An 11,213-nucleotide genomic window follows, 5' to 3' on the forward strand; every position below is an offset into this window, starting at 1 on the left:
TGGCTTTCTGGATACTTGTCCTGGGGTGCTGCAATATAGCCATTCCTCTTCAGCCCCCAATCTCTTACTGTTATTTCAATATTTCTTTTAGATGTCTCTCATCTCCCATGAGTAACTAACCACAGGCTATCCTGAGCTCTTCTCTATCTGAGGCAGAGATTTAATATCTTTGATATTGGAGATTCTTTCCATTACAACTCTGTAGTGTTTTTTCTTTCTGTTTATTGACATACGTGCACTAAATAAAACAATGTTAAGCCCTGTTTTGTAAAAGTTCTTTGGAGCATTATTCCATATATTGGAATTTATAGTTCCCTATATAGATTGCCTTGAAACCTCAACAATAGATTTGAAGAACTTTCTGCACACAGTTTTACTATGAGTCTGGAAGCTATTTTATGTATATATTCTTTGTGCATGGGCTCCCTCTGGAGCTTTCTCTTATTAAAAAAAGAAAGAAAACCCTTTAAAACATATTTAGAGGGAGATTTTAATAAAAAGCATCAAAAGTGCTGCTATGTCATTGCAGGGTTCAGTAGAGCACTGTTTGATATCAGTGTTAGGTACATGAACAGAGTCTTACTGTAATATGCCATCTGAGGAGAGGGGCCCTTATAATTAACATTTAGTTGGTCTTGGAGAGAGCCTTGTGTGAAAACAATGCCTCACAGTGTAAGAGTAATTAATTACAGTACTCTGAAGATGCAAAGTGCCATGTAAATCCCAGACATTCATCATAGCGTTTAGACTCTAATGGCTAATAACAGATTTGATTTCGCTTTCAATGAATCGTCATAATCAAAGAAAATTTTGCTTCTCTGAATATTTTCACTATTTTCCAGATGTGTTTTATTAGAGTGTGAGCACACAGGGAGGAGAAACATTTTAATTTACTGAAATCAAACTCTGCCAGTATTGGTGCAGACACTTCCAGTGCTTTCCCCTTGGAAATTCTGGGAAATTTTTGGAAAGAATTTTATGTGTGAAACCTATTCGGTGATGCCGAAGCGTTTACCAGCATCTAGTGGCTGGCAACCCTGCCTGCAGTGGGGCGTTGGAAGTTGGTGATCCTTGATGTCCCTTCTAACACAAGGCATTTAATGATTCTGTGCTTTCATAGTTTTCCTTATCGAGGACAAAGTAAGCAGTAACATCTACATTGGTTTTCTCTGAAGGGAAGATAGTAAAAGTCGTATTTCCTTGAATTATGTTACTACTTTTTGAAGAGCTTATAGATAGTGTTATTCTGAGGAGCATTTTCTCTTTATTTTAATAAAATTGGATATAATTGTTCTGTGACCAGCTACATGTACTTTATAAAAGATGCAGTCTGATTGACAACAGTAACAAAAAGACGTTATGTACTTGGATTTTTATCCTGTGATCTGCTTCCCAAGAGTCTTAAACTGAGCAGGGTTGTAGTTTGCTCATGTCTCAGTGCACTGTGACAGTGGATGAGGTGCATCAGAAATTCTGTCACCCTTCTGGCCATTACTGTTTTTATCAGAGATTTTAGTACCTTATCAGATTTGAAGGAATTTCTACTGCATAGCGGCGCGACTGGGTTTCTGTTTCTTTTTTGAAGCTATTTCAGTGTTTTCTTGGTTTGTCTTCCTTGTGTTTAACATGAATGGAGTCTTGTACAATTAGCTTACAGACAGTGATGTGATAGAGATATTTCTTGCATGGTTGTAATGAATTTATGACTCTTCTTATAAAGGCATTCTGATAACAAACAATCTTTTTCCTGTGGAACACAGGGAAGGAGGCCAGGATGTTCAGCTTCAACAAAGATTCCCCAGTCATTGTTATATATATATTTTTTTACTCTATGGTGAACCAACTTTTATTTGCTAGTATTAGAAGCTCTTTTGCACTCCAACTTTTGGCAAGAATGACCCAGTGAGCACAAACACTGTTGCTGGGTACGTAGAATCTCTCAGTTTTGGCTGGTGCTCCAGACCCCTTCACATCTGGTCAATTTTTCTCTTGAAGTACATTGGTCTGATTAATTGTCTGGGGTGAGAATATCACAGGTGTCCATACTGTTCAGAGTTTCTTCTAAACGTGGAGGTCTACACAAAGTGCATGCTCCCTTACGCTGGTATTAATCATCCTTGCCTATGCATCTTATTTTTGCAGCATTCCTTCCTGTAATGGGAGGTTGTTAGTGGTTTTGCTGGTCTTGCTGCTTATTTTTATTTATTACCGATGCAGGACTAATAGTATATTGGTTTTAAAAAATAATAGAGCCATTATCTTTGAGACCACTATAAGTTGAGTTACTTCTTCCATTAATAATTCACATTTTTAGTCCATTTGCAAATTAAACATCACATTTTCATTTTTAACATCTACTGCTCTTTGGAAAAATTTCTTTTCCTATCATTGTCTCATAATTAAGCTCACTGTGCATACTGTGTAACTTAAAGGACTCTAATAAGTAGGACATAGAACCAACTGTTTCAAATCTCTGCCCTTTAGAGTAGACACATTGAACATAAAAGTGGTTAAAAAAATGAAAAAGCAAGGGAAGCAGCAAAATCCAATGGGATTTTGTTGTTTCACTGAGCCATGTGCCTGGTACTGTGACTGTGGTCCTACTGAAAAAATGTTTCTTGACACTGTGGTAAAATGGGAGTTACCTTTCAGGCTGAAAACTTTTAATGAAGTTCTGTTGCAGTTTGGTTTGGCACACAGCACACGCAGGTGTTTTTGCTCCATTTTCTGTCTTCTGGATCCAGCCACTCTTTTCATGTGGCGAGAAACAACAGCAAGGGCTTCAGCCTGGCAGGGACTGTATGGGACTGATGCTTTGCAGATGGAAAGCAAAGTGCCTTACCCAGGCAAACACAGAGGCACGGCAAAAGTAGGACTGCAGGGAGGTGAAAGAACCAGCTATGGGTCCAACAACATTAGTAAGTTAATTTTCTGGACATCTGTTCAGATCCCATGAATTGTAAAAGGATACATTTTCCCCTGGTGATAGGACCCCACAGTTTGCTCCCTGAGATTTCCGCCTCTCTTTGCAGAGTGAATCTCAGGTGTTTTATGAGCAAATGAAAACCAAGATTTGCCTTGGTCCTGTGCTGTTAACAAGGCTGATTTTCCTCTGTCTGCTTGAGCTGCTGCTGATGCTGCACAAAGCCCAGCTGGTTGTGCAGGAATGGAAATGATATTCCGTGAATGATATGAAAGGCATAGAAAGGCAAGAAAGAGGGAAAGTAATCGTGTGGGCTCAGCTGTTTACTATTTTCAGCGTACAGGAGACTTTTTCTGGTCTTCCTAAGTGAACCTGGAGAACTGAATGTATAATGTTAGCTCAGACCATGGTTCCTCAGTTTTCTGTGGTTTGCTAAGTAAGGACAGTGATTACAATTCTTCTTTTTCCTGTAGAAGATCACTGAAAACTAAATGAAAACCGTGCGCTTGTGCTGCACTTGCTGCTATGTCTTTTTCTTCCTCTCTCCCTCCTAACTACCTCCTGACCCAATTAACTGATGGAGAGGTAGAATAATAAAAAAGAATGAGTTCACATTAGTTTCTTGAGCAGAGGTGTCTCATTGAAGAAGATGGGTCTTGTGCGTGCTCCCACAAAGCGAAAATCCTTGGAAAATGCACACAGAGTGCAGAGCTGTGCTTTGGATCAAAACTTTGTAGAAACTAAGCTTCTTAGTTTTGGCTGCTGATGGCTCTGTTAGCTTGTCATTTTAAATGCATCAAGTTCCTCTTTGTGATGGCTGAATGAGTGTTATTCCATTCATTTGCTTTTTGTGAGGACATTTTCCATACAGTTGATGCATGAATGGGTTTATGGTCCAATTTAAGATGAGTCTGGGGTTCTTCTGGAATGCTCTGCTCTACCTGTAAGGCTGGTGATTCATAAGGCAGGAGGGGTTTAACATCACAGACAAACACTGATTTATAAGAATATAAAGTGTTAAAACATTCTTTTTCCTCTTATAATTGTCAATCCTAAGTCTCTTGTGGGGAAGACATATTTCACATTAAAATAAAAGTAAATGCCACAGTTATACTGAAGACAAGAAGGATTCTTCCCCTCCCCACCCCAGTCTGATTAACCACAGCATTGTTTTTACTCTTGAACATTACTTGTTTCCTCTTCTATCTTGTACCAATAATATCCAGAGAGTGCTTGTACAAGCTTAGAGATTTTATTCCTTAATTTATACTCCAGGGGGTACATCTCCCAGAATCTTTCTAAGGAAAGGCCAGGGAAATAAAAATTGTTGGAGTTCTTATAGCCGCACCACTGAAGTATTTTAACCTTTTTATTGCTGTGTGGGTACATGCCTACAAATATTACCACTGACCTAAGTTTGTTCCGGGTTATAAAACTGCCTCCTGTTGATAAATCGGACCTGTCTTTCCAGAGACCAGGAGGCCAAGTATTTTAGGCCTCACATGATTATGATTTCCTCTTTTATTTCTGCTTATATGAGCTTAATCCAATACCCAGTTGAGGAGATAAGTCTTCCTGTTGACGCATGCAGCAATTGAAGGAAAAGATACAACAAAGCTGTTTGAAAGTTTCTGGTAGTTTATTTTTGTCAAAACAGAAGTGATTTGGTGGTTTCTTTACAGCTCTTCTCTCTGGCTGTAAATATGCCTGGAGAGGGAGCCTCAGTTCTAAACCAGGAAGAGCAGCCCTGAACCACTTACCCCATGCTGCTGATGAGTGTCTGAAGTGTACAGGACCCTTTTGTATTCTCTTTTTGCTACCACGTATAAGAAAGACCTTTTATTTTCATTATTATACAATGTGACATTAAGTTAGGTCTGCTTTCCCAACAATCCCACTGATGCATATCTTGGACTTTCTCCTTTGGGCTGCTTCTACAGCATGGTGTGATTGCAGTGGTACAGGGGTCATCCTAGGTGGCTGAACTTCCCTTCGTGCAGAGGGCCATCACTGAGCCCAGAGGAAACGTAACTTCCACAGGAGTCCTAGTCTGAAAGTGAGCAAGGAGTTTAAAGTGGCCTTTAGGGGCGAATTTATGTCAGCCTCTGCACTCTTCCTTGTGTTAAGCATGCCTTCTGTCATGGAAAAATCCAGGCTTGATTATTTTCATGGATGTATTTCTCAAGCGTATTTAACTCTATTCCTTTCCTCCTTCAGGACTCCAAATAATGTCTTGTGTAATTGCCATTGCGAGCGAATTTTTGGAAAGAATATTGCATTTGAGCTGTCAGCAATGCAATAATATAATAAGCAAATACAAGGTATGGAATAGGGTTGCATTCACAATATCTAAGTGCGTGTATACATAAATGTGAAAACTTGTATGCGTCATATATGTGGTGTGTACATAGGTATAAGTATCTATGTATGTACATGTAAGGAGATTCTTTTACTGCAAGTGGTATTGGTCAGCTGAAATCTGTGAAATAATAAAGTAATCCACATATTGCATGTTGAGAATGAAAGGGAGAAATGTGCATGAGAATACATTGAAAGATCATGTAGCTGTACAGTTAAAGTAAATGTCTCAAAGTTTCAAGAGAAAGTAGGAAAAATACTCTTTACAGCTGTGCACTTTGCAGTTGCTGATCTATGCAAACTGATAAGACTGATAAGCATTTTGGAAAACAGACCAATAGGAAGGGGAAGCTTGTAAAGTCACCTCCCCACACAAAGCAAACAAACAAAAGAAGATAATTCTAGGATGCAGAAATGGGAAGTAATTGCTTTGCTGAGTACCTGAGATACTGCCAAACTCTTCACCTGGTGTGGTTTACTCAGTTTTGGATATCACGCTAAAGAAAGATGTGAACAAACTATAGAGAGCTCACAGAAGAGAATAATCAAAGTGGGAAAGACACCTGAATGAAGCAATTTCTCAGCATAGAGGGAAGGTGACAGGGTGGGATGTGGTAATGTTTTTCAAATATCCAAGGTGGCTATGTGAGGAAGGAAATAATCAATTTTCGGTATCCAGAGAGTTGTTTGCTAATATGAGTACTGTCATCAGATGCAGAATTGAACTAGGATTTCTTATTTATTTTGTGAATCAACATATGCATGGTCATGTATGCAGCCATTGCTGAATTTCATGGATTTTGTTGGCTCTACACTACATGCATATGTTGCAGATATCAAAAAGAAAAGTGTATTTTACCAGAATCTATTTCCTTACATTTTCTTGGTGGCTTTTTCTTGTCTTGCTCCCACTCTTGATGCAAGTTCATAATAAAATTAGGCCAACTTGATTCGTTTTTACGCTTGTGGCCTTTTCTTTCTGTAAAGCTGAACTAGATCCACAAAGAGACATCACAGAATTTGGCATCTTTATCCCATCATGTGCTAGGCTGCCTAACTCTAGGTGCAGCATTTGGGAGCTGAGCAGAGGGGCAGGATCACCACCTTTCACTTGCTGGCAGCACTTGCCCTCATGTAGCCCAGGACACCATTCACCTTAGTGGCCAGGGCTCCCTGCTGGTTCTGCCTAGTGTCCAGCAGAACTCTGACTTACTGTCCAGATGGTTGGCACCATCTATGAAAGAGCCTGGTGATTTTTCTCCTCAGTTGCAGAAATTTGCTCTTCCCTTCGCTGAGACCCACGGGGATCCTGCCTGAAATGTAACAGTGGCACAGCAGCAGGAAAAAGGGGAGAAAGCATTTGGGGTAGGGAGGCAATGACCACTATGCTGTTGGCAGCACCAACACGATTCTGCATCTCTGTTTCTGCTTGATTTCCATGGTGGAAGTGGACAGCAATGACAGGAGTCCATGGGAGCTGATTTGTGTCCCAGCTGCCACACAGCCCCAGTCTTGCCAGCTCCACCACTGTTGTATTGCTGCTGCTGGCGGGGTGGAGTCTTCCTTGGTGATGGCAGATCCTAGTAGTTACTGGCCTTCCTCTGGGAGGCTCATTGGGTCCCCACAGATGGGTTGATGCCACAGGGCCCTGCCGTAGGCTCTGCCAGTTCATCACCAGATGATGCGTGATCCACAATGAAGGTGGAATAGATGCAGCTCTTCTGCCATGGTTGGCACCTCATCCCTGTTGAAGCTGGTCGGGCTGCTGAACTGGGCAGAAAGTCTATTACAGGTGTGCTTGCTACAGTGTTTCACTTCATTGAATAATACGAGATTAATTCTCATTTTTCCTGTGTTCCCTTGAACAGCCACAGGAGCCTCGTGCTATTTGGAGTTTTTTTAAAAGCAAATTGAGGTATCACATATGAAGCTGTTCTCCATTTAAAAAAAATCGGGGGATTCAAGTAAAAAAAGATCATGATGTAACTTAAATGTTTCAAAAATCAAGGGTATCACTCAAGGCTATGTGCTGCTATTGGATTGGAGTTTGATTCTTTAGTGTTCCGTGTGTTTTCCTTCCTCTGATGAGTTCCTGCATTACTCACAGTGGGATGGTTTGGGATGGGGTCTGATTTTGTGATGTCATCACACAGTGTCATCACATGCAATCATAATTGGCCCATCTTCTGCTTATTAGGGTCTTTGTCTCTTTTATTAGTAATATCAGGAGTGCTGATTTACGGTCATAAATTTCAAAGATGAAATTTAACACCCTCTATCTATAAGGGCAGAAATATGGAGAAAGCAGCATGGGTAGCATGGGTAGGAACAGCAACGCCAGCAGTCTTGTCAAAAACACAGAGACTTTCTTGTCAAAAACACAGAGACTTTTTGTTCTAAGTTTTAAGGGATGTTTATTAGGTATTCTAATAAATAAGCAGCAGGCCGAGAGGCAGATGTTGGGCTCCCGGCCCGCCGGAGCCGTCCTAGTGCCGCCGCCGGGGCCGCCTCTTGCAGGGCGGCGCAGAGTCCTGGGGGCTGCTGCGGGCCTTCCTCTTCGGGGGGCGCCGGGGCCCCCCAGACGAGCGGTCCCTGCCCTGGGAAGAGGGACCCGCTGTGGCCGCCTGCCCTGGCTCCGTGCTGGGCCCTGCGGTGCTGGTGGAGCGGCCTGGGCCCGAGGCAGGAGGATCCTGATGGGAGGTGCTGGTGCTGGTGCTGGCTGCAGGACTGTCCTCCCTCCCTCCAGCAGCACGGGTGTCCTGGTGGTCCAGCTGGTGGCGGATGGTGGGGCCGTACAGGGCTGCAGCGGTGCCGATGAGCCTTCTGACGAAGGGCACCACGTCACCACTGGTGGTCATCTGCAGCGCCTGCACCAAGGCCTCCTGGTCCAGCCCGTGCTGGCACAGGAAGTTCACGGTGGTGCACTGTGCCACGTAGACTTCCCACCAGTCGTCGCTGGACACCTCATGGATCTCTTCCTGCAGCCATTGGAGCAGGGGTCCGAGGTCTTCCGGATGTTGCTGGAAGAAGGCAGCCCAGACCTCGGCTGGGAAGTTGTGCTCAGCTGGGATGAGCACCGGCTCTGCAGGCCCCTGCTCGTCCTGCAGGCCGTCACCTGAGTGCGCTGCGGGCTGCAGGACAGCACACTCCAGGTAATCCTCGTCCAACCTCACCGAGTATCGGATGGTGGCGACTTTGTGCCCGCATACGGCACAACTCGGCTTCTTCTGTGCCCACCAGACGGCACAGCCGTAGCACAGCTGGTGCTGGCAGGGGGTCACGTAAGCCACATCCTCCCGTACTTGCCCACAGATGGGGCAGGTCCAGTCGGATGTCGCATCCATGGCCCGGGCTGTTCGGTGGGCTGGGGAGAGCTGAGGTCGGGAAGCTGCTCCCCTCACAGGTGCTGCAGCAGGCAGAAAGACGGTGTCACCAACTGCAAAAGACAGAGAGAGGCCACGGTCACTCACTGTCCCAGTCTCTCATCAGCAAACCCTCCCGGTCCCTGTTCCCCTCCTGCCACTGCGGGGGCCATGTCCCCACGGGCATAGGCCGGCCTGGGGAGGGGCCCTCAAGAAGCACCCCCAGCTTCTGGCGTCAGGCATTGCCACGCTGCCCACCTGCGCTGCTGCACGCTCCTCTCCTAGATGTCCCAGACGCCTGCAACCAGCAGGGTCGGGGTACAGCTCAAGAGGCTCTGGGACGGCGGCTGAGTGCTGCGCAAGCAACACCCAGATCACGTTCCAGCTCCAAAACTTGCCCTGTCCACACTCCAGTCCTCGCACACTCGCTCGGTTGGAGGCCAGGCATGAACTGCTGGGCTGGGCTGCTGCGCCCGCATTGGAGCAGCGTGGGCCAAGCAGTCACAATCCATCGCACGGAGATGTCACAGACCAGGGCTTGGCCGTGTTGCTGGGCCTTGCCTTCACTGGGGGACATCACCACCCGTCCCACAGCGACGGCATCATCCACTGCTTGCTCATCACTATGCGCCAGCCTCACGTGCTGCACGTTTTATTATTCAATAAAATTTCCTGCTTCCCTCTGTCTCTTGAAGTTGGTGATCTTGGAGATCTTTTTCGGCCTTTATGAATCTATGATTTTGTGTTACCCAAGATCACTCTGATTTAGATGCTGAGGGAAACCTTTGTTAATGAATTTTCACTGCCAGTGTATGGAATCTGTTTTAAGATTTGTTTATCAAGTAGTTTGAAGAAGGTAAAATAAGAAACAATTTTCTATCCAAGTATTTAGTTGGACATATGCTGCTGGTGTAAAGGAAAGTTACATGGTTTTTTATTATGGAAGATTAAAAATATTTTTTTTTTTCTGTTTTTTAGTAAAGTGATGTTTTTATTAGTAAGTATATAAATTTTATTCCTGTACATAACACTGTGCTTTAGCCATTTTCATAAGCCATCTTGGAGTAGATTTATCTTAGAGTAATAAAGTTACTTCTTACATCCAGTGTCTTGTTTTTCTGTTTTGGAAGAGATACAAAACAGAAGTCAAATGCACATACATCAAGTTATTAGCACTCAGTGGAGAAAATGTAGTGCATTACCAACAACAGTTCAGCTCTAGCTGATCTCCAGACAAAGGTACTTTATGATTCTTACACCTTCACTTGTATGGAGAGCATATCTACTGTCACAGAATATCGCCCAATTGAATGCTGTACTGGCACTATGTAGAAAATGGCACCCACATAAGTGAACGGATGTTTTGTTACTGCTTTCAAAGTGCTACTGAGTATCAGACTTGCCTTGTGACTTCCATAAGGACTGTCCTGTTTGAGTTGTGGCTGAATTGATGCTGTCTCCCAGCAAGTGGTTTTGAGGCTTCTCTCTTTCAGCTAGCTTTGAAGGCTCAGGGGCAGCAATTCCTGGCTGAAGGTGAAAATTCTACTGCAAAAAGATGAACTGTCCCCTCGCTAGTGCTTGCTTGTATTTCTGTTCTATTTGGAGTATAATTTCATTTTGGGCCTTCTTCCTCCCGTGTCATATGAAAGTTCTATGCTTCTTTTTGGGTATTTTTTATTTAATTCCTGTCCAGAGGGGTATAAAATGCAAGATGAATTAAGCTCCTTGAAGATAGGAACATCTACCTCTTTTCATGTACCATTTTGGGTGAATGTATATAAAATGTCTAAGAAGATGTTTCATTGAGAAGTAATCTGAAACCTATGGACTGAGTGACAACAAGTTTGTTTTCTTTTGACATGAAGGACCACGTAAATTAATGTTTGAAATTTAAATGACCTTGTGAAGGAGAAAAATAAGTACTAGCACTGTCGAAGGACCTCATGGGACTGGTATCTAAACCTTTTTCTACTAAGCACGGTCCTTTTCAGTGGGGAAAAAAATATTAAGAATATTAAGGAGAATTAGAACTGGATTTTCTTTAAGGTCCTTTCCAACCTGAGCCATTCTATGACGCACTGCTTGCTCTCTTCTGAACTAGAAGAACTTTGCCCTTAAACTGATGCAAATGCAGTAGCTGACATAGAAGAACAAGAATGCTCTCTGAGAGTTTTTGTTATGAAATACGTCAAATTTGGGTACCTTACTAAAAATACATAGTGTTTTGATCTTATTGGCTGTTGGAGCGCTTGAATAGTCAAAGAAACATTGAAAACCAGGATATTTCTGTTGTGAGGTGACTGTCGTTTGAGTTTTCTTTCGTGATGAGCCTTCTTATTTTAAAGGAGCATGATCTTTGTACTTCTTGTTTATCACCTTAATTTTTTATGAATTCAGAATGCTTTAAGAGAACTTGCTATGTCTCTTTGTTTATCTTTTTGCTTTTGTCACTATTAGTTTTGAACACATGAATGTGTGATCAGCTTTAAGAAACTGTCCGGACACAGACCAGAAGAGGAAAAGCTGCCGCAAAGACATGCCATGGTTTTTAACTTCCCAGCAGTTAGCTT

General features: G+C 43.1%; 1 protein-coding gene across 1 annotated transcript; it reads right to left on the reverse strand.

Annotated features, from left to right (window-relative positions):
- Positions 1 to 7,738: 7,738 nt before the first annotated feature.
- Positions 7,739 to 9,037, reverse strand: LOC146755627 (uncharacterized). Its single transcript, XM_085525331.1, has 2 exons — positions 8,902 to 9,037; positions 7,739 to 8,717 (listed from the first exon to the last, which is right to left on the reverse strand). Exon 2 carries the CDS (start codon positions 8,623 to 8,625, stop codon positions 7,768 to 7,770), a length of 858 nt encoding a protein of 285 aa, XP_085381457.1. The 5' UTR covers positions 8,626 to 8,717; positions 8,902 to 9,037; the 3' UTR covers positions 7,739 to 7,767.
- Between the last annotated feature and the right edge of the window lie 2,176 nt (positions 9,038 to 11,213).

This window comes from Coturnix japonica, chromosome 31, assembly GCF_054131305.1.
Source record: "Coturnix japonica strain WE chromosome 31, WE-NBRP24, whole genome shotgun sequence".
Lineage (NCBI taxonomy): Eukaryota > Metazoa > Chordata > Aves > Galliformes > Phasianidae > Coturnix > Coturnix japonica.